The sequence below is a fragment of the Stenella coeruleoalba genome, assembly GCF_951394435.1.
Source record: "Stenella coeruleoalba genome assembly, chromosome: 6".
Classification (NCBI taxonomy): domain Eukaryota; kingdom Metazoa; phylum Chordata; class Mammalia; order Artiodactyla; family Delphinidae; genus Stenella; species Stenella coeruleoalba.
In genome coordinates this window covers 67,599,538-67,623,554 of record NC_137151.1, presented here as the reverse complement: position 1 = coordinate 67,623,554, position 24,017 = coordinate 67,599,538, and the positions used below count along the sequence as shown (strand labels likewise).

The following is a 24,017-nucleotide window of genomic DNA, read 5'->3' as shown; positions in this document are numbered from 1 at the left end:
GAGAAAGAAAAAAGCCAGAGGCATTACATGTCCTGATTTCAAACTATACTACAAAGCTATAGTAATTAAAACAGTATGGTACTGGCATAAAAACAGACACATAGACCAACGGAAAAGAATAGAGAGCCCAGAAATAACCCCCTGCATAAACAGTCACCTAATATTTGACAAGGGAGCCAAGGACACTGAGGGGGGAAAGAACAGTCTCTTCAACAAATGGTGTTGGGAAAACTGGATAACCACATGCAGAAAAATGAAATTGGACCCCTATCTTACACCACTCACAAAAATTAACTCAAAATAGATTGAAGACTTAAAAAGAAGACCTGACACCATAAAACTCCTAAAAGAAAACATACAGAAGAAGCTCCTTGATAATGATCTGTGCAATATTTTGGACATGACACCAAAAGCACAAGCAACAAAAGAAAAATCAACAAGTGGGACTACATCAAACTAAAAAGTTTCTGCACAGCAAAATATCAAAAAAAAAAAAAAGGCAACCTATGGAATGGGAGACAGTGTTTGCAAACCATATATCAAATAAGAGATTAATATCCAAAATATATAAAGAAATCATACAACTTAATAACAAAAACTCAAATAATCTGACTAAAAAATGGATGTAGGAACCAAATACACACTTTTCCAAAGAAGATATCCAGATGGACAACAGGTACATGACAAGGTGCTCAACATCACTAATCATCAGGGAAATGCAAATCAAAACCTCATACCTATTAGAATGGGTGTCATCAAGAAGACAAAAGAGGGACTTCCCTGGTGGCACAGTGGTTAGGAGTCTGCCTGCCAATGCAGGGGACATGAGTTTGAGCCCTGGTCCAGGAAGATCCCACATGCCACGGAGCAACTAAGCCCATGCGCCACAACTACTGAGCCTGCACTCTAGAGCCCGCAAGCCACAACTACCAAAGCCCGCATGCCACAACTACTGAAGCCCACGTGCCTAGAGCCCGTGCTCTGCAACAAGAGAAGCCACCGCAATGAGAAGTCCGCGCACTGTAACGAAGAGTAGCCCCCGCCTGCCACAACTAGAAAAAGCCCGCATGCAGCAACGAAGACCCAACGCAGCCAAAAATAAATAAATAAATAAATTTATGAAAAAAAAGACAAAAGTGTTGTGAGCATGTGAGGGTGAGGGAACCCTTGTACACTGTTGGTGGGAACATAAATTGGTACAGCTACTACAGAAAACACTACAACAATTCCTCAAAAAGTTAAAAATAGAACTACCATACGACCCAGCAATTCCACCTCTGGCTATATATCCAGAGAAATGAAAACAGGACATTGAAGAGACATATACACTCCTATGTTTATTGCTGCATTATTCACAATAGCCAAGAGATGGAAACAACCTAAATGTCCATCAACAGATGAATGGATAACATATATCTTATATATAGTTTCTATATATATAGCTTTATATACACACACACACACAATGGAGTATCATTCAGCCATGAGAAAGGAGGAAATCCTGCCATTTGTGACAACATGTAGCTAATGCTACACCTGTATCATGCTACACCTATTTATGTATTGCAATATATAAACATATCAAATCAACACATTGTACACCTTAAACTTACACAATTTATATGTTAATTATACCTCAATAAAAATAAATTTTTAAAAACCTACTCTGTCGACTTTAGGAAAAGGCCCAGCACTGCCTTTAGCTGCCTCATTTGAGAGGGCCTCTTAAATCAAGAATTCTACCTCTAGGCCCTCCTGTAGCTGTGTCCCCATCTGCAGGGCCAATAGGATATGACCATATGGAGCCCATTTCGTTCCATTCAAGGTCATGTTCAAGGCACCCGGGACTCAAATTTCCTGCCTAGACAGCTCAGCTTCCATGGCCTGCATGAGCCTCTTCAGTCAGGCCCATTTTCCCAAAATCGCACCCTAATATCTAACGGTGGCCAAGAGGTGGCTATTTGCAGGGGGATAAAACTTAGGCATGTAGGCTGAAGAATCTACAAATGTTCCTTAGTGGCTCGTAAGAGATGGAGCGGTGGAAGAGGAGAGGAATGGGCTGTGGGCTGGCTGTCTCCTGGCTGCTACCTTCTGACATGGAATTCTGAGAAGTCTGAAAATTCTGAAAGCCAAGCTGTCTGTGCATGTTGTTGTGAACATAATTTAATATCTTGTTAGCTTGATTTTATTACATAAAAATATTTTCACCTATTGCCTCAGGCCCTGAAAATGTTAGGGGAGGACCTAGGAAGGAGAAAGGTAGTGATTGCTAAGTGGATTTCAGGCAGTCCTTGTTAATAGTGATGCCACAAGGAAGTCCTGATCAGTTGTAGGTTAAGTCACTTACAGCTACCACCATCTTCTTTAGCCAGTGGACACTTACATTCCATATCTAATCTGTTTCTTCCTGAAGTTTGAGTCAACCAGGACAACAGAAAGTTCTAGAATCACTTTGTAGGTTCCTAGAAGCCACAAGACTAATCCTAATTCCTCTGTTTCTTACAGAGTTACACCACCTTATGGTCTTCTAAGCCTGTGGCACTGTATGTAGGCTTATCTGAGTAAAAAACTGACTTGTTGACTAAGATCATAAAGGCAGTGTAGTATAGTGTTTAAGAACACAACTGTATCATCAGACTGCTTAGGTGCAGTTCCTAGATTGTGAGTCAATGTCCCTAAGCACAGTGACAATATGCTGGGCCTGGTTTGCACCAGCTCAATGAGAGCCCATTATATGTTTATCTTCCCAAATCCATGTTCAGTGACATCACATTGGTAGTCTGCTGTTGGCCATGGTGGAAGCATTTACACCATAGAAATTGGGTTCAAATTAGTTTCTGTTTTTTAACTTAGTAATCACAGTAGTTCCCACATTATAGGGGAGCTAGGATGAGAATGTGTGTGTGCGAGTGTGTATGTGTATGTATATGTGTGTGTGTGTGTGTGTGTGTGTATAATCATGTAGCAAATGCTCAATAAGTGCTACCAGTTATTAATACATGGTCAGAATGTACTAAGGCCAGTGTTTATAAGGCAGAGGAAACAAACTTTGGAAACAAGAGACATACACTTCCATTACGTATAAAGTGTTGGTATAAGATCTTTGAGTACATCTTTCCAATCCTATTCCTTTGAAACTTATTTCATACTGGTTTTGTGGTCTTTCTCAGTAGAGGAAGCAGAAGAAAAAAAAAAAAAAAGCTAAGATAAGATTAGACAGGAATCCTAACTGGTCAAGCCTTTTGTGGTAAAGCATAAGTGTCAGCAGAGATCTCTGAATTTGTAAAAGCTTGTTTTTAACCTCTAACAGCCAAGAGATAGAGCCTATAAACTTGTAGGAGCTACTGAAGAGCAGCAGTAAGTGAACCTGTTGAAAGGTATCATCACCTCTCATTATAGCAATGCCTCATATTTGTACAGTGCTTCATTTTCACACATATTCTGGGTTATTTCCATAACAGCCCTGTGAAGTGGTAGATGTGGAAATAAGCTTACAGAGATGAAGCCATTTGCTCAAAGGTATGGTTAACTGAGTTTAAACACAAGTTGACTCTAAGTCTAAGATACTTTGAACTAGAAATACAACCTCAGCACCCCCATGTTTTGAAGGGGTTTATCTACAAACCAAACATTAGGATTTAGTAGTCAGTTGTTTCCTCCCAGTTGACACAATTCCAACTAAAGCACAATATCTTGATATTCAATTAGCCTTTTAGGGCTTTTGATCTATGTGGATGTATTATTCTAGTTATTCTCATATAACACTGATATGATAGCAGCATCCATTTTACAACAGTTGATGAAGGTCTAGAGAAATGAAGGACTTGCCTAAAATAAGGAGCAGGAAAACCCAAGGGTAACCTTCTACTAATCACACTGTACTCCTTATCTGATTTTCAGCACAAAATACAAAAGTCCTTTTTCTCACCTGATACAAATTCTCCTTAAGCTCCTGAGTTTCCGAAGGGCTAAGGCCATTTCTTTTGCCTTGGAAGATGAAGGGTCCTCCAAATCCATCTAATGACCCTCAATGTACTGACAAATTCAGGAGTGTATCAAACATTACTAGAAATGAGGCCCATTAAGAAGGGCCTAGTTGGGACTTCCCTAGTGGCACAGTGGTTAAGAATCCATCTGCCAATGTAAGGGACACGGGTTCGATCCCTAGTCCGGGAAGATCCCACATGCCGTGGAACAACTAAGCCCGTGCACCACAACTACTGAGACTGCACTCTAGATGCCGAGCCACAACTACTGAAGCCTGCGCACCTAGAGCCTGTGCTCCGCAACAAGAGAAGTCCCCACAATAAGAAGCCCGTGCACTGCAACAAAGAGTAGCTCCTGCTCGGCGCAACTAGAGAAAGCCTGTGCACAGCAACGGGCCCAACACAGCCAAAAATAAATAAATAAAATATAAATAAATGTATCTAAAAAAAAAAGAAGGGCCTAGTCATTTTACCAAGTTTCTTGCTCAATTAGTATTCATTAACAAGTCAGGTTTTGACTTATTTCTGGAAATCATATTTTGGATACAATGGGACAGCAGAGATCTACTAATCTAGATATGAGTTAGAGAAAAGCTATTCCTACAGGACTAATTTTAGGGCTTCCTCTACGCCTGGCAACCAAACACAGATCCTCAAGGACCGAAGCTCCTCTTTCTAGTGACCATCTTCCTAAAATGAGCCTGTCTTATTTCCAAGGGGACTGACCCTAGGGAAGACGGATGGGTACTTCATAAGTTGCAACAGTTGAGTAACTACTGTTCCCCAGATTTTCGTGGAAGTGACTGATTCCAGTTCTACTACTATGTAGCTGGATCAAATTTGTTTTCTTATTGATTTGAAAAAGGGGTTCCACCTCCCCTTTTCTAAGGCTCCAGATATGTTAGTTATGTAACTAACATAAGAGCAAGAGCTGAGTATCAGCTGGAAACTGAGTGGGTCATTTTTTTCTACTAGCATAATTTGTAATTCTACCATAGAGTGCAGTAAGAGAAAGTACTCCTAGGAAAAGTATTATTAAGGACAATTAATATTTCTCCCTCAGTTCACTTCTACTCCTAAACATCTGAGAGTTCAAGTTGTGACGTGATTTCTTAAAATTAAAAAATTTTTTTCTTGAACACCAAGCCAGGTACCTAATCCTTAGATTAGCTTTTGTTACACTGCACAGATGGCTACATAAAATGGTCTCTCTCCATTCTTACATTCTTAAAAAAAAAAAATCCCTTGTTTGGTACTTCATAATATACAAGTCTTCACATATATCTCATGTAACCTTCACAGAAAGCAAATATTTTCATCACTTAACATGAGAATACTGATCCTTGTCCCAGGTGATATTACTGGTAATGGGGAGTTTCAGAAATAGAACTTGGGACCTTTGAGCCCAGTATTCTTTTTTTCCATATACCAAGCCACCCTTAAGTATAAAAGATTTTGATCCAAAGCATTTCTATTTGTTCAGAAAAAAAATTTTTTTTAAGTCTACTACAAAAATTCACAAAAGATAAAATTACTCGCCATCAAAGCCTTACTGGTGGTACACTGATTTCCGGAGTCAGAGTCGGGTCTCAGCATGTTCAGCACCACGTGGGTGTGTTCCACACCTACACAATCACTGCCCCACAGCTTTCCAACCAAATCAAGTGCATTACAAGAGAGGCAGGATAATACATTACCACAGACCTGAATAAACGACCTCACAAAGTGAAACAGACTTTTCTGAAAGCTTACCTGAGTGCAAGCTGATTCCATCCTCTGACTGGGAACTGGTAATGGAATATTAAGAAGCCAAAACTGAGATTCCTGCTATGAAACTAACAACACAAAATACTGTAATTTTAGAAAAGTTTGTAAAAGATTGCTGATTGGCTATGTTCAAACTATCAGTGGCTGAAAGCTACATACTGAAAACTTAAATACCAGAAATCCATTTGAACTTTAAGAAGTTTGGGGACTGTGAACATGGCAGGCAGAAAGAGAATCTGTACATCAAAATTCCAAGAAAAGGTCTGAGAGCACCGTCCTATTGAGAAAAGCATTACAATGTGATGACTATTCAAAGTCTTCCAGTTGGCATTCTGGTTAGGATTGTAGGATCTTTCTCTAAAACGTGTTTCTTATACGTGAAAAGGATTTAAAAATTATAATATATTAAGTGCAAGCAAATTATTACCTTCTTAGGGCATTAAAATTGATTAGTTAAAAGAATGTTAATTGTAATCCTCTACTTCAAAAGAAATAATGAACATGGCTGTTCTTTTCTTCTTGCCTTTGGGGTAACTTTCCTATTCTTTGGTAGCACTAGAGGTCCCCAGAACCTGTAAACCAGATCTCTAAGTTAATAATTTCCTAGCATTTTTTAATGAATCAAAAATAAGATTCCCACTGGGACTTCCCTGGCGGTCCAGTGGTTATGACTCCGTGCCTCCAATGCACGGGGCGTGGGTTCGTTCGATCCCTGTCGGGGAACTAAGACCCCAAATGCCTCGTAACCAAAAAAAAAAAAGAAAGAGATTCCCAGGTATTTTTCCCAAACTTGTAAGGTCCCTAGTTGCCTAGCAATCAGCAAGATAATAGCAGGAAAGCAAGAACTCGTTTCTTGCCTCTATCTTGGGGCAGGGTGTGTGTGGAGGGAATCTCAATGGGAATCCCATCACTAAACCATCAAATGAGGCAAAGCCGATGGCTTTTTACCTAGACTTATGCCCAAGATTCAGGCATAATACCACCACCTGGGGCGCTATGTCATGTTTGAAACAACTTGGTTCTCACAGCCACTGAGCAGCTGAAGCTATTATCAGAGCTCCATTCTCTCCAATGTACTTAATTGTACACCGTTTTCTAATTATAAAATATCACAATGCCAATGTTGAAATACCAGGATTGTGGGAAAGACATTTAAAAAGCATTGCCCGACAAAATGGAAAGATGAAAAATTGTACACTTCACAGATTTTCATTCACTCATTCAAGCACCTTCCTTTCCATGTGGTTCAAGTGGTAGAGGTTACAGTCTATCAGTACTAGCACAGAACAGAATGAATCAACGCTCTTACAATATTGAAAGACAAGGACCATCCCTAACACTACTTTCCTTTAGTTCCTCCTCCGAAATTTTAAGTCATCCATTCCTTCAATATGCAATATCTCAGCATCATTGCAACAATATTTTATATCTAGATATTTTCTAAACATTGTAGGGAACTGGATCAATAAACCAGAAGATGGCTTCTACCAATGAATTTTAAGTTTTTTGGCTTAAATGATACCAAACAATGGTTATTTCTGAGGTTTACTGCAAGTTAATTATTGTCTGCAAAACTAAGTATTCTTCCTCTACACAAACGAGGGTAACCAATAATCTTTAACTTCTCATTCAAAAAGAAAACAACCAAACAATAAACACAAAACAAGAAATTAGCTAGAAAGCTATGGCTTGTTTCCCACTGAGAAAAAAACTATAACCGGTAACAAATAAGGTACAATTTCTGTAAGTGGATATTTTTTTAAATTATAAGGTTTTCATTTCTAAAAGAGTGAAGAGCTGCAACACTTTTCTAGTCAGCTTAATCTGTCAGAAGATTTCATATCAATATTGACAGCCTCAGTACTTTCTTTTTTGCTATTACATAGTCAACTTTTAAAAGGCAATTCCTCACATTAAATTCATGTGTTCTTAAAAATGTAGACTAAAGTTAAATGGGCAAAGATAAAGGTCCACACTGCATTTTTGGGGAGGGGAGGGAAAGTTGTTTCCAAAAAGCAAAAACTCTTTGGTGAGAAGTATTTTACAAACACTTACCAATTTTATTCTTTCACAATTGGATACATCAACTTGAATCCCATGAGCAGCTGGATTTGCCACATCTCGTGATTTCCAACCTTAATCATAATTATGTTTTCTCTTTTTCTAGTCATTTATATAAATGGTGGGCAAGAATGCAATAACTATTTTAGTGATTACATGAATTCTATACTAAGACAGTGTGACCCTGCTAAATTGAATTTTTGACTCACAGACATTACCACCATGAGATAACTTATTTATTTGCCTGCTGATATTAAAAAAAATCTTTGGTATATAATAGGCAATTATGAGGTGTCAACTTATGAAAACTGAATATATAAAAATAGAGAACTGCCTGAAGTAATTACAATCAATAATTTTAGAGCTGGAAGGAAATTTAGAAATCATCTAATCCTAACTTAATTCCTAGATAATAAAGAAGTCAGATGGAAAGACTTGGTTGGCTAAAATCACACTTCCCATGAGTGCCAGAGCTAGAATTAGAATTTGAGTCTAATATTCCAGGTCAATTATTCCTCACACTATACAATACTCATAGGTAAGAATAACTTACTTAAAAATTCATTTCCCAACAGATCTTTGTTAGTTTAAGAAAATCAAACCAAACAAAAATGTTCAAAATCTGGCATCTATTCTTCCTTCCTAGTTCATGTTGTTGAATAAATGACAGTTAAACTTTGGAAAGACAAAAGGTCAGGATCAAGGAAATGGACAATTTAAAGTGGATAAATTCAGTATCTGAGCATAATCCTTTTCTCTAGTCCTGAAACAGGTTGACTGCAACACAAATTCTTAGATATCTGCCACTTACCTTTCAGGCTTATAAGATAGGGTTGTAGTAACAGATCTCAAGATGTGGAGTTGATTCAATGACAAAATTCATTTGAGCACTTTCCTTCATGGCTACTGCAACCACAAAATCAATTTCTCTCAAAGGAGGTTTCAGTCTCAGAGGGCTCACATATAATCTCAATCAGTGAAAATAATAGGCAGCTTTCTGTTTATTCTTTAAATTATCTTAGATGGAAAGAAAAAAGGGATTAAAACAAAAATTAACCTAGGAAAAATTTTGTCACTGACATCGATTATCTAGACATCAGCTCATAATGCACTGGGAGATCTACAGTATACTATACGGTATATTTAAGGCACAAAGCTTTATGAGGTTTGAGGTGGCTGCTTACAACGGGAGCTTAAAGAAAGAGATGAAAAAAAAGATACTTTATAAAAGCAGCAGAATTTAATAAAATTTTAATTGCAAGGAGTAAATCAAAATGAAAATTTGAAAAGTTAAAGCATATTTGTGTTTATTTATGGATTGTTATCACATGAATTATAAAGAAAAAAAGAATATCAGAATGGAACTGGATAGATGTATTCATGCTATGGCTAAGAATAAACAATGTTCCTACATATTATGGTTAGTGAGAACATTATCAGTATAACAGGGAATTGTGATTATTTAAAAATATGTAGAACTTACTTAATCTGTGCTTTAGAAATAACTGTATATAGTGTTATAAGCTGAAAAGACTTCAAAAGAATACCAAATATACACCTGTGTATAAGAATTCAGAAAAGGCTGCATTCTGTAAAGTCAATCAGCTGCATTAAAAATGACACAAATCCAAAACAAGATGCATGTTATATAAAAAAGGACTTTGTAAGATTTGCTTGCTGCATTAAATCCACAGTTTAATCCACGAAATTTCCTTTTAATTATCATTTAGACAGAAGCATGCAAATAGTTCTAGGATCTACTTAAGAGTCTTCCCCAAATCCACTACGGCTACATATTCCCTTTTCAGGAGCTAAGCAGGTATTCGGGCAGCTGCTTCCTCCTCTGCATCCGCTCGGTTTGCATTAATTTCTGCAAGTGTTCGGCCAAACCGTGCCCATTCATCATTTCGGGGGACAGCAATCTGCTGTTAAAAGAAATACAATGTTTTATGTACACTGAAATAAAAGATCATCTTACCTACTATTATTCAGTGTTTTCAAATACTTTTCCCATTAAAAAGTAATAATTGACCTGAATGGCCTTTCCATAATTACAGAGACTATACCAATGATTTATAACATTTCAAAACAAAAGATAGTGTTTGGGAAGTGTGTTTTGACAGCCTCAGAAATGATTTTGCTATTATCATCATCCGTGCAAGAGAGAATGACAACGATGCTCTGTAAATATAACTCCTATGCACTATCTCATGGATTTTGCTGGTGGGCAGGAAGTCCTGAAAAATTTTTACTTCTTGCACCATTCCTAGTATAAAATAATTTGTGAAGCATGGTTCATAAGATCTGGTTTCTTGTAAGTGTTTATTTTTGTTTGGAACCTAAGATAACCTTTCCTGATATCTTAATCCATCTTCATCAAAAGGTATGCTACTTCTTACCACTTTAGTGATGTACCAATAGCAAAAGGGGAAAGGAGGCTTGTGATGCTTTTGCCTCACTAAAGCAGTCCAATAACCAAAAATTTTTGACAGCTGTCATTATAATATATGAGGAATCTGGCATGCCACATTAGGGCACAAAACATTCAGTGTGGCAAATGGATATGCCTGCTTCTAAATCTACCGTATGACTTGAGACTAGATTGGACAGTGATAACCAATATGGTAGCTACCAGACAAATGTGACTATTTACATTTAAATTACTTAAAATTAAATAAAATAAAAAATTCAGTTCTTCAGTTGTTCTAGCCACATCTTAAGTGTTCAATAGCCAAATGTGGCCAGTGGCTACCACGTTGGATAGTGCAGATACAGAGTAGTTCCATCTGTGCAGACAGTTCAACTGGCTGTTCTAAATGATTCACTCTACCTCCCTCCAGATCTAATTGCTAGAGGCTGTGGGGTTTCCAGAGAGAATGGGGAATCATAAGGCACAGCAAAAGAAAGAGTGAATAAGGTGCTAGCCAGGACTAAAACATGAGGAAATCACTCCTGAGCATCGTGTACAGTCAACCCAAACAGTAAAGATGAGAGAGCTGCAAGTCATCCTGTTGGGTTCAATAATAATGGATTTGCAACAAGGCTCAAGGAGTCAAGACTGACATTTCACATAGTCATCAGATAACTCTTAAAAGATACTACTTTTGATTTCCACTACTTGGCCCAAAGAAATCTATGAATACAGAAAAATAAAATCTTATCTCAATAACAATTCTGTAAAGCCCCAAAATCCAACTATAACTCTGAATTTCTTCTGCCCGAAGAATTTCTAATTTCCAGCAATGCATGCTTGAAGTACTTCCAACATATGATACTACCCTCAAAATCTGCTGCATGGGGACACAGGACATTCAGTTTAGAAAGAAAATTAATCTCAAGAGTTGCTTCTATAGTGAAAAGTAAGTTTTATCAATTCATGAACTTCAAAGACTAGTTTTAGCCACAAAGATACTGCCACTACAATGCTGTGAAAGCTAAATAGATGTGTCAAAATTATAGGCAGTGAGCCTCATACCTCTCCCACATCATATATAACAATCTGTCCTTCAGAATCACCCACGGCAATCTCTCTTCCAGAATGGGTCCATCTTACACGATTAAGAGCAGGATTACCCTCCACAGAAATGCTGGCAGTTGGCACCTAAAGTCATTTAAAATATAGTGCAGTGTTAAAAGTTTCATCAGGATTTCTATAAACATGTAAAACTAATTCTTCTTTCCTCCAATCTGGCTACATTTTTAAAAACAAAGATGAAAATAAAGAATTTTCCCGACTTTCTTCCTGTTCAGTGACACATTCTGAAGGACATTACAGTCAATCCTTGAAAATGGTTTGGGAAAATAACTTAAGTCCTTATATAAGAAATTTTCACATGACTGGATACATCATTTTGAAAGATCTTCTCTTTAATAAAGGATTCTTTGTTGTTTTAACTTCTTTAAGAAGTCAAGCCATTTGAAAACAGATGGCCAAAACCTCACTTAAAGAAACATCTCAAAAGCCCTCATAAACAGATTACGGTTCAATTTTAGAGGACAGGAATTACTTTTGTAGCTTGCATCTCTGTTAGCTAAAACCTGTGATTTGATCCACAGTTGCCAGAAACAGTTCATACTAAAGATGCAGTATGGGTCTTTCCAAAGCCCCTGTTCCCATGAACTGTCTGGAGCAGGGCAGGATGATGTCACCAACACAGTGGCACCATTCCCTGGAATCTGACTGTACCCTCTGCTGTGCTAAGGAAAAAGAAATTATTTGCCACGCATGGAGCAAACCTTCAATGTTTGACTCAGAACAGTATCACAATAATTTTTAAATTTTTGAAATCTGATGAAAAATAATCCTACTATTTGACACGAGTCATCCTCAAATGATTAATTTAAACTTCTAGAGTGCCAAAATTGTTATAAGAGAAAAATTATAACTTAGATATTTTCTCTGAGTTAGCAAATTACAGAAAAGATCCAAATTTTACTGTGACCACAAATGTCTAACACCAAAATCCAAATTAAGAAAAAAAATTGGTCTCATTCGAAATAACTAGAAATGTATAATCAAGTCCAGTCATCTAGCCAGTCAATACCTCTCCCTAGCAGTATCTTAATGTTCCTCTTCAAACTACTATAGCACAAGTTAGCACAGTGTTAAAATTCTTACATTTCCAGTATATAATTTCCTTGTCCTGTATAACCAACTAATTTACTTCAAGGGATTTTGGACACTTGCCACTAGAAATATGAAGAGATGTGGGAAAGAGTGGGCTGTGGGGGAAGGCACCAAGAGACTTTCTCCTCAAAAACTTTTATTGGCAGAACTGCTAACATTACTTCTTACCACCACACAGCAATACAGAACTCTAAGAACATTTCAAGCCTCTCCACATTGGTAAAAATAAACCTGGTTAAACATAAATAATAGCTGCAGTTAAATTTCATTCCTAATAACTCATTTTAGTATAGCAGTTAGGAAATTTGATGATTTCTATATTAATTTTATACTAACAGTAACACTGTTTTCAGTGTTTCATGGAACAAGTCATCAAAATACGTTTTGCTTCATTCAAATAAGTCAGCCTAAGACTAATATTTATGGATAATATACAATTCTATCAAGGCTAAGAGAAAACTTAGAAATTCAGAATTAAGGCTAACATATGTCAACAATCTGAAACTATCTGCTTTCTAGCCTATGAATCAAAAATATCCCAGTTGCCTTATGAATGAGACTTTGTCAGGACATTAGAGACAGGATAGTGCTTTTTAGAAGTAAAAGGAAATGCCCCAGTCCTCTTGGCAACAATATTTCTCCCTTCAGTTCTGCACAGCATGGTGTTTATTATTTAGGGTACAAAGCTTATTTGGTTTCTTTGTGATGAAGCTACAATCACAGAGTCCTTTTACATTTCTTGGGATAAAAGGAATTTCACAAATTATTCAATAAATCTCCAATTTTCTATTTTTCAGTGCAATTTTTGTTATTTTCCTGCTCACCTCTGTGTCATTATTGAGATTCCACAAATCCAGCCTACCCATGCCATCCACACAGGCAAACAGGGCTGGGTGGGTGGGTGACCACATAACATCATAAACATAGTCTGAATTATCTTCAAATGAGTACAAAGGCTTGTTATTCTGAAAGGGAAAAGTTGATTTTTAGCACAGTCAAAATATGACATACATTCAACAGGTATGATAACATTTTATGATACTTAACTCAGCCTAGAAAAAGTTCCTATAATTTGTTTCACTAAAGAATTACCTGGAGTTATGAACTAAGAATCAATGACTGGGGTTCCCTGGTGGCGCAGTGGTTAAAAATCTGCCTGCTAATGCAGGGGACATGGGTTCGATCACTGGCCCGGGAAGATCCCACATGCCGCGAAGCAGCTAAGCCCATGTGCCACAACTACTAAGCCTGTGCTCTAGAGCCTGCGAGCCACAACTACTGAAGCCCATGCGCCTAGAGCCCATGCTCCGTAACAAGAGAAGCCACCGCAATGAGAAGCCCGCGCACCGCAACGAAGAGGAGCCCCCGCTCACTGCAACTAGAGAAAGCCTGCGCGCAGCGACAAAGACCCAACACAGCCAAAAATAAATAAATTAAATAAATTAATTAAAAAACAAAATCAATGACTGGATTGCATTTTCTGTTTAACTTGTAGACACCATACTGTTTAAAAAAAGGAACAGAATGTGCTTTAAAAACATTTCAATGAGAGGATTCTGGAAAGATGGGAGCAATGGCAGTGTACTTTTTGAATCTCCTCTCAATCTCCCCATAAACCCAGACAAAGCAATGAGGATAGCAAAACCAAAGATTCACAGACAACATCTACAACAAAATCAGGAGACAAAGCTCCAAATGTAAGCAGGTGGAAACAAACCTTGGACTACTATGAGATCTGCACAGTACATCTGTGCGGGAAGAAGTATGGGAAGGCACGAGGGCTTCTGACAGCTGGAGAATAGAACAGAAGAGCCTCACAGTCCACAGCGGGTGCTCACTGGACAGTGTGGGGGTCAGTCTGAGAGCAGGAGCAGAGACTGGGAGGGAGTTCAACAGAATTCGATTTATAAATAATTGCAGGCAGACTCCAGTGTAGTATAAGTAAGGTCTGATGATGCAGTCTGAGCCTGATAAACTTGCAAAATTAACAAATCAAAGCTCCCTTTTCAAGACAGTCTCACCAAAAAGAAACTGCCAGGAATGGAATCCAAGTTGTGGAATACAGCACAATAGGGACAAAGCAAAGAGAAGGTTCAGATAAAGGTGGTGGAGAGGAACGGAAAAAGGTACATTTCAGAAAGTACAAGATAGAGGGATATACACCCACTTTGCAAAAAACCCAGAAGAGCTTTAACCTAGACTATGAAACCAGAAAAGCTAACCTTGCCATTCCCTTCCTCTTAAATGTAGAGAAAAACTCATTTCACTACTAGACAATAACCAACAAAAAAAGGATCTCACTCAAATCTTACACAAAGTTATTGTGGCAGATCTTTAATAAGTGTGTCATGACAACTAATGGGAAAAGAACAGCCTTTCAACAAATGATGCTGGGACAACTGGATATGCACATGCAAAAGAACGAAGTTGGACCCCTCCTTCCTCACATCATATACAGAAATTAACTCAAATATATCTTAGATCTAAATATAAGAGGTAAAACTATAAAACTTAGGAGAAAGCATAGGAGTAAATCATTGTGACTTTGGACTTGATAATGATTTCTTAGATAACAAAAGCACAAATGACAAAAAAAAAGGATAAATTGGGCTAAATCAAAATTAAATACCATTATGCTTCAAATAATACCCTCAAGAAAGTGAAAAGACAACCTATACAATAGGCAAAAATATTTGGAAATAATATACCTGATAAGTGGGACTTGTATCTAGAACTCTTACAACATTTTAATAAAAAGGCAAATAACCCAATTAAAACTTGGGCAAAGTTTTAATAGATATTCCTCCAAAGACGATCTACAAATACAAATAAGCACTTGAAAAGATGCCCAACATCATTCTCCATCAGGGGAATGAAAATCAAAACCACAATGGGATATCATTTCATACCACAAGGATGGCTCTAATAAAACCCAAAAACCACTGAATTGTACACTATAAAATGGTGACTCTTATGGTATATGAACTGTATCTCAATAACACTGTTATTTTAAAAAAGAAAGAAGAGATAAAGTGAATTTTTTAAAAAACTGATAGACAAAGAAGATTAACAAAGATATACTTATAATGGCAGGCCCTAAAAAAACCCAAAGCAATACTATAGAATACAAAAATCTTAATTTAACAGAACTCTCCTAAAAGAAAAGACAGCTTGAAACTTCATATTAAAGAAAATCCTGTGTATGTAGGACATTCAACCCTTAAAAAAAAAAAAAAGATTTGATCATGCAGATTTTTAAAGACCAAGTCTTGAGTAAAGAAAAAAAAAATCAGATTGTCATTATACTTTTTTTTTTTTTTTTGCGGTACGCGGGCCTCTCACTGTTGTGGCCTCTCCCGTTGCAGAGCACAGGCTCCGGACATGCAGGCTCAGCGGCCATGGCTCACGGGCCCAGCCGCTCCGCGGCATGTGGGATCCTCCCGGACCGGGGCACGAACCCGTGTCCCCTGCATTGGCAGGCGGACTCTCAACCACTGCACCACCAGGGAAGCCCCGTCATCATACTTTCTGACAATGCTTTTTGCCAGAAAACAATAGAGTAACATATTTAAAGTAATCAAAAAAAAAATGTAAACTGTGGATTTTACATACAGCCAAACTGACCTTCATAAACAGATAGGCTCTTCAGAATATGGGAATAATGCACCCACAAGCACCTCCTGAGGAACCTACTGCAGAATAAGCTTCAAACGACCAAAAAGAATGAAGAGATGTCAACATAAGGACTGGAGGACACCAAGTGATTCACGAGGGTAAGCTTCTCTTTACAGAATTATAAACATCTACAACTATACATGACAATATGAACAGTACCATAAGAATGCAAAACCCAGACTGTGAGAAACTAATAGGACAACCAACCTGGTTTCTTCAACAACAGCAGTAGCAAGAAAACAAGACAGGGTAGGAAACCCTACTTTAAGAGAGCGGCTCAAAAGATATGTCAATTGCAAATAAACGAACCTCATTTGGATCCTGCTTCAAACAAGTAAATAGTAAAAAAATGTTTTTAATGGAACACTGGCTATTTGATGAAATTAAGGAATCACTATTCATTTTTGGGGGGTGTGACAATGATATGGTAGTATTACAGGTTTTTTTTTTAATGACTATTTTTTAGAGATACATACTGCTTATTTATAGATTAAATGATATGTCTGCATTTAAAATAATCCAGGACTGGGGAGGGAATATAAGTGGGAATAGATCAAACAAGATTGGTCACGTGTTGATAATTTTAGAAGCTAGGTAATGAGTACAATGGTTTCGTTATATTCCTCTTTCTGCTTTTGAATCTACTGGGAATTTTCTATAATAAAAAGTTTAAAATTATATATTTAAAATTTTCACAGTAACTGTCAACTGCATGATTATCTTAATAGCCAAAAATGTCTGTTTGTAATTAAGAAAACAAAAATTTTAACAAAACTTATAAGTAAGCTAAAAACAGAAACTAAGAGGTTTTTTTTCCTTCTTAAGATCATTATTTTCCTATACCTCTCCTTGGCAACAATGCCAAGTGAAGTCTCCCTCTGAGGTAGTTTTCAACTTGGGATGAGTATCACAATCATCTGCAGAGTTTTTAAAAACTCCAGATGCAGGGCCCCACCCTCAATGTACTTCATCAGTCTCTTTGGTGTTGCTCCACTAGAGATTCTGATGCACAACAAAGATTAAGAAACATTGTGCTAAGACCTGTAAATCCTGAGGCAATTGTATACTTCTTCAAGAAAATCCCAATTTTAGGCAATTTTATGGTCTCTCATCAAAGACTTAAAAGAGAAGTTGTTCACAGTCATGTACACATGCTCGACTCTATAAGAATCTGTATTGGTCTACAAGATTTTTTATATTAATGTTTTATTTTTAAAGAAGGGGTTATCAGAAAAATAGGCAGACTTAAACAGGCACTTCAAGAAATGACCAATAAACACATGGAAAGGAGCTTAAGATAACCTCTTTAGTCTCAAGGTAATACAAATGAAAACCAAACTGCAATACAACTATACCCATCAGAGTAATTAAAATGAAAAAAAAGGCAGAAAATACCAAGTGTCAGCAAGGTTGTAAAGCAAGGAAAACTTTCATATGCCACTGGTGAATTATAAACTGGTAAAACTATTTTAGAAATTTGCTTGGCAGTATCAACTAAAGCAGAGTGAATGTGTACCTTATGGCCAAGTACTTCCCTCCTAAGTATATGCCCAACAGAAATGAGCGCTTGTGTCCATCAAAAGACACCTACAACTATGCTCATAGCAGCATTATCCATAACAACCCCAAACTACAATCAACCCAAATACCATCAGCAGCAGAATGGACAAATTATGGTATATTTACATACGGGAATAGTATATATCTGAGAGAATAAACAATCTATAACTACCTTCAACAATACGAAATGGCTCTCACAAATATGTTGAACAAAAGAAGCCAGATACAAATAAGTACATATCATATGATTCCATTTTTTATAAAATATGAAAAATGTTATATACAAATTAGATTAAAACTTACATAAAAATTATATCTCAAGTGAAAAAGAAGATTGCTGAATATCTCAGGAAATTATTAAATAAAATATTTCATCTATTAGGTGGACTGTGATGCAGCCAGAGGCAAAAAGCAGGATGCATTATAACTGGGTAAAAGATTATATTAAAAATAAAAATACAATAAATGGCAACATGTTCCCAAATTTTAAATGTAATTAGAAACCTTTGTAATTTTTTTCAAGTTTAATTTAAAAAACACAGTCATCCAAGGATTAACAATTCTTCCCCCTCAAAGAGAAAGAAAGCACACATACAACACCAAAACTGTTTCATAATATATTAATTTTATATATGATACTGCAAATTAAAATCCCAAATGGATCATCTGAAGTACTTTTTAATAGTAATACTTTTTCTTAACTTGAAGGGAACTTCTGCCTAAATGGAAGAGAGGCAGCAGGAAAGAGCTGAAGAGGGGTGTAGGATATAAACTCTTATCTCAGGGCTACCAATAACTAGTTTTAAGGCTTTGGAGAAGTCACTTCATCATTCCAGGCCCCTATTTCCTTATTTACAAAACAAAGGTTATCAGTGGTTCTGAATCTTGACTATACATTGTAATCCCGCTAACCCTGGAGGGATTTTCAAAATTATGCTGTTGCCTGAGTCTCTTTAGATATTATGATTTAATCAGTCTGGGGTGCCAGGTGAGCACTAGAATTTTTTAAAATTGCCAAGATGATTCTAATGTGACCAAAACTGAGAATTACTGAACTACATGATGTCTAAAGGTCACTGCAGCTCTAAAATTCTTATAAACAAAAGGTTTGCAAACATATTTTTCAAAAAAATGAATCAAAAGAATGTATCATTCTTTGAACAATAGATAGCATTTGAATAATCAAAGGTAACTCATTCTAGTACAGTGGTGAATAAATAAATAAACACTGTAAGATCAAGGGACAAACCATATTTTTTTCTGAGCTCTTTACAGTAATGGGTTAAATAGTGTCCCCCCACTCCCAGACCCCTGCCAAATTCAAGTCTATGTGGAACCTGTAAATGTGTCGATATTGGAAAAAGGGCCTTTGCAGATGTAATTAAGCTGAGGTTATACTCCTTAGAGTAGGCCCTAAATCTAGCACGACTGTTGTCTTAAAAGAAGAGAGAAATCTGGACAGAGGCAAGTAGGAAAAGCTCCATGTGATGACAGAGGCAGAAACTGGAGTGATGCAGCTGGAAGCCAAAAAGCACAAGATTGCTGGCAACCACCAAAAAGTAGAAAAGAGGCATGGAAAGAGGAACAGATTCTTCCTTAGAGCCTCCAAAAGTAACCAACCTTGCTAACACCTTGATTTCAGACTTCTAGCCTCTTGTGAGAGAATAAATTTCTGTTATTTTAAGTTACCCAGTTTGTGGCAATTTGTTACAGCAGCCCCAGGAAACTAATACAGTAATTCTGTATTTTTCTGGGGGTAACTGGGGAGTTCTAGACTAATAACCAAGAGTCCCTACAGTAAATCCATGAACGTAACAGTGAGGTGCTCTCCAGAGAAATGGGAAGTGAGTATGTCCTCACTTGGATCAGCACAGAAATAAACAGATTCTCATTAAAAAGAAACAACTCTAAGGGCGGAAATACCTTCCTATATAACCTGATGGAAGATACTAACTTTTTCAGAAGGAATGTGTCTATTAAAAGCAATGGAAATATACAGAAGCAGTCTTACAAGAAAAATGAAGACAGTGCCCAATTCAAGCACTGCTCAGGAGGCAGCATCTCAGTCAATGGATCCTGAGGATTACCACCCATGGCAGGGTTATCTCTATGTGAAGATGAATGAATCACGCTGTCTTTGCTTGATGCCACTACACATTCAAATCAGAAATCTTCTTTTGTTCCAACTCCTTGCTAACCAAGCAACCTTCTGATTATAATTTGGCTTCCCGTGTGGGTTGTCTACAGGGGAACAATGAGCTGGTCAGGCGAGCATGGGTATTTAGGCCTTCTGGCAGTTGTTTCTCATTGTAAATTAATAAATTGACCTTCTCCAATGCATCAGTGTCTTAGAAGCCTGTGAGTTCTAGTCAGCACTCCGTAGCTAATCAAGTCTAGTAGACTGACAAAATTGAGTTTCTGACTATGCAAAGGACAGGTTGGACACTGGCCAACAAGTTACTATGGTATTTTCTAAGAGTTAAAAAGGTTAAAGCTTTTCAAGTAAGTGTTGAATCTGGAATATATTTGTGCATAGATTAAAACATTTTGCCCTCCAAATAAATAATTACTATATTTTGAGAGTAATCTGTAACAAGTATGGTTAAATGTGGTCGGAATATTAAGCTCATTTATCAGGTCTATCCCTAATCAAGTGCTTATGGAATCCTCAAGTTACCTTCAAGAAGCTTCTACTCCTCACATATTCTTGCTACCATTTTTCAGGACTTCCAAAGTGTTTCTGCTGTGAATTTTCAAATTTGGTATTTTAAAAAGTTAACAGTGTCCTTCAAATATATTAGAAGCAATGTCCTGGCTGGTTTAAATTAACCTTCACCAAAATGTGGAAAACGATCTTCATCTTCTTTACTAAAAATAACTGAGTTCAAAAAAGTAAACAATTTGATGATCCAGAACTCTGTCACTACATTAAAATTCCTGACTCTGCAAAAATTAGAAGCAGATGACAGAAGTAGATTACTTGAAACTAAATTTGAGGCAGTAACAAATTGAGATTTCTAGGGATTTTTTAGAGGACTTATGGAAAAGGAGAAAAAGAAAGAATCTTGTTTCGCTATTGGGGCAGAGACAGATCTTAAAGGATACAAAGACACAGCAATATCTAACGATTCGTTCTCCCAGTTTATGGGGGCTCAATTCCTAGAGTCAGAAAACACTTAAAAAGTAAAGGCAAAGAAAAACATTTAAAGTCTGTAAAATTCATGAATGTGAAGATACTGGTGTAAAAAGCCTAAAATGGAACTGGAACAATGTCTTTAAGAAGAGATTATTTTAAAATCTTGCCCATTATTCATTATCATTGTGTTGGAGAGCACAGAGGCTCTACCAAGTTTTCAGGGAAAAAATGAATACCAGCAACACAATTGACTATGAAGTATAAATCCAAGATCAAAACAATGACCTTGGGAGCCATAATATGGCCAAATAAAAAAAATACTCAGCAGACTGTTGCTGCTCCACCCTTCATAGAGTAGAACTATTTGTGTGAAGTCAGAATAAAAGGTAATTCTTCTGATAAAGTTCTACAGGGTACTTGCTATTCTATAGCAAGTACCTGTTCTGTGTTGTCCTATCCTTTGGCCACTAACATTGGAGAGGTATGTATGCATGGTGGGGGTGGGGAGTGGAGAGCCATGTATCACAGTTGAATGAATAAATGAGTTTTCTATATGAAGCTCACATAAGGAAGCAATGCCTAGCTCAATTAGCAAAGAAAGAGATATGCCTGGCTGTCATTCTTATTCAGTAGGCAGTTCTATGTTGAAATACAGCAAAATACAGGAACAAAAAATATCAACCACCAATCAACCAGCTGTGTAGTACCACAAAAGCAAGCATCAATCAGTCTGCTATCATAAATATAAGTTCTGTTCTTGCTTAGGCAAGATGAAGTCTTCATTTTCCAGTCCTATTTGGTAATATATGTAAGAATGGAAGCCTCAAATTTAAAGATAAAAGAAGGATGGCAAACTGAAGCCCTGAGATATTAAAAATAATAAATCTACAAATAGATAAAAGATTCTTTTCAATTACTGAAAAAGGAAGCTGGCCAACAATCTAAGAAAGATGTAACATTTCCTGTGTCTCTATATAAAGGACTACTCAGGTGAAGGCATAACCAGAAATCTAGCCACTTACGTAGCTGCCTACAGCCTAGAGAGAGAGAGTTGGCTTCATCTTTCCAATTCTGCATCTTGCTTTGGTTTTACTAGCTGGATTATGCGTTTCTTTGCTGGTGATTGTGAGAATCTTCTACCTCTACCTTTTGCCACTGTATAAATCTCATTCAAAAAAAAAAAAAATTCAAGAACAATCCAGGAAAGAAAACAGATGATTGACAGTATATGCATTCAAACCAAGCGTCTAATCTCCATGAAGAGGAAAAGGAGGAACTGAATGAATACTGTTAAGTGCCTATCATGCTAGACACTGTGTTAAGCACTATTTAATATGTTTTCCTTCATTAGACTTAAATGCTATTTTTATGCCTGCTAATTAATCCCAAACCTGAAAACGTTCAATTTTAAGAGAAAGTTTTCTAACTCACTAAGAAAGCATCAAGAAAGGACAAGAGTGAATAGTGAGTTCATCCCTGATTTCTGAGGCCAGCATTTGATAAATAAATGAGTTCCACTGTAATAGTGAAGAATATCTCTTAAGACCACTAGGTTTTCTCAAAGAAATTGAAGAATCAAATAAAGTTAGGATAAGGCAGACAGAAACATGAAAAAACACAGCTTAAAATTTAACTTAATTTAAATAGAATCTGATATTTCAAGTATGCAGCTTTGCCAGCAGCAATGTAATACTGCAGAAAAGCCAGACAGAAAAGTCAAGGCACTTTAATTTTTAAATGGACTCAAATGAAACTACAAGGCCTATCACAGGAAGAAATGTTCCCTACCTGGATTTGCCTTGAGACTTTCAATGAGGCATGGCAATGTCACATCTATCTGGAATTGCTGTAGGATCGGAAGCACTTTATAACATAAATGGTTTTTCAAAGCTTATTAAAACCCAAACAAACTATTTAAATTATGTATTGCAGAAAACAAAAATATATATGCATCATATATATTTACACAGAAGTATTTACACAATACTTTCTTAATGATTCCAGTTTATGATGTATAGTCTCACTGTATAAGACTTACTATACACCTCAGGTTTTATCTATCTTTTCTCCGGTTTCCATCAGCTCTGTGAGCCAATGCAGTTCTGAACAGCCTCTAAAAGCTCTTCAAAGAGCAAATGCACAGCTTTTGTGTTGGGCTATAGGGCAGCTACGTGAGTGCCATGTGAGATCCTCAGCGGCTTTTCCTCCAACTCAGTTCAGGGTAAGCAGTTCTGTGCTTGAAAAGCCTGAAGTGGTGGGAAGATTGGTCTTGGGTCATGTGTGGGATTACCACACTTGTCAGCATACTTTTAAGAAAACTTCAACATCTAGTTGTTCACTCATGTTCTGTGTAACTTATTAGGTTTGATCTATCAGTAAATCATTGTAAGCTATTAGGAGGCTTTTTGTCTTTCCCATGTAGTAATAGAGCACCACCTTGTGTCAGAAACCTGAGTACTTGACTAGACATCTGTTTTTAGATACCTTAGTTGTCCAAAGTTTTACTGTCCAGTCAAATGATGAAGTGACAAAAAGATGTGAGAAGTCCACTGCTCCAACAGCTGCATGACAATGAATGCCAGTAATTGGTCCTTGATGTCCCTCGAACATCTCACTGATTCCAGCTTTGCTGTTTCATTAAGAGTGAAAATAGGGAAATCTCTTGTAAGTAGGGCACTTATAAATATATTTTATCATGGGTTTATTTATTACACTTTGACATAATTTCAACAAACTTAACTCTGTGCTCGTAACACATAAGAATAATTATGTTGAGTGTTACCTATCCAGATTTGATAAGGCTACTAAAGTGGTTAAGTACATTTTGGAACCATAAACATCATGCTATAGATGACAGAAATCAAAAGTCCAATATCTGAGGTTCTGAGGTGGTGGGATAGAGACAAATGAATGCTACATGTAAGAGAGAGAATCTGGGCTACTTTTAAATCAAAAGCTTTGAAGTGAAGGTGATTTGTACTTGAGATGAAATCTGGACCCTCAATTTTTTTTTTAAAGGAAGCAATTGATAAGGTACAGCTAGACAATTTCAAAACAGGTTGAACAGCAGGAGAAATACTAGTCAATTTAAAACGTGTATGTGACATTACTGTGCGATTATCAGGAGGACTGAACTAAGGCTCAAAGTCCAAATAAATCAAGATGGAAAAACAGCTGAAAATCTTATTTACAACTTTAAAGGTCA

At 36.9% G+C, this 24,017-nt stretch overlaps 1 protein-coding gene across 4 annotated transcripts in view; it reads right to left on the bottom strand.

The window, feature by feature from the left end:
• Positions 1-1,650: 1,650 nt before the first annotated feature.
• Positions 1,651-24,017, bottom strand: part of DYNC1I2 (dynein cytoplasmic 1 intermediate chain 2) — a 57,822-nt gene continuing 35,455 nt past the window's right edge. For 2 of the 4 annotated variants that reach the window (XM_079923465.1, XM_079923467.1), the window contains 4 exons: positions 23,297-23,441; positions 13,266-13,406; positions 11,290-11,415; positions 1,651-9,736 (listed from right to left, as the gene is read on the bottom strand). In XM_079923465.1, the coding sequence (XP_079779591.1) occupies positions 9,626-9,736; positions 11,290-11,415; positions 13,266-13,406; positions 23,297-23,441 (523 nt within the window). In that variant the 3' untranslated portion in view covers positions 1,651-9,625. Of the gene's footprint in view, positions 9,740-11,289; positions 11,416-13,265; positions 13,407-23,296; positions 23,442-24,017 lie in introns of all 4 variants that reach the window. The other 2 variants (XM_079923466.1, XM_079923464.1) reach the window with 1 other exon arrangement.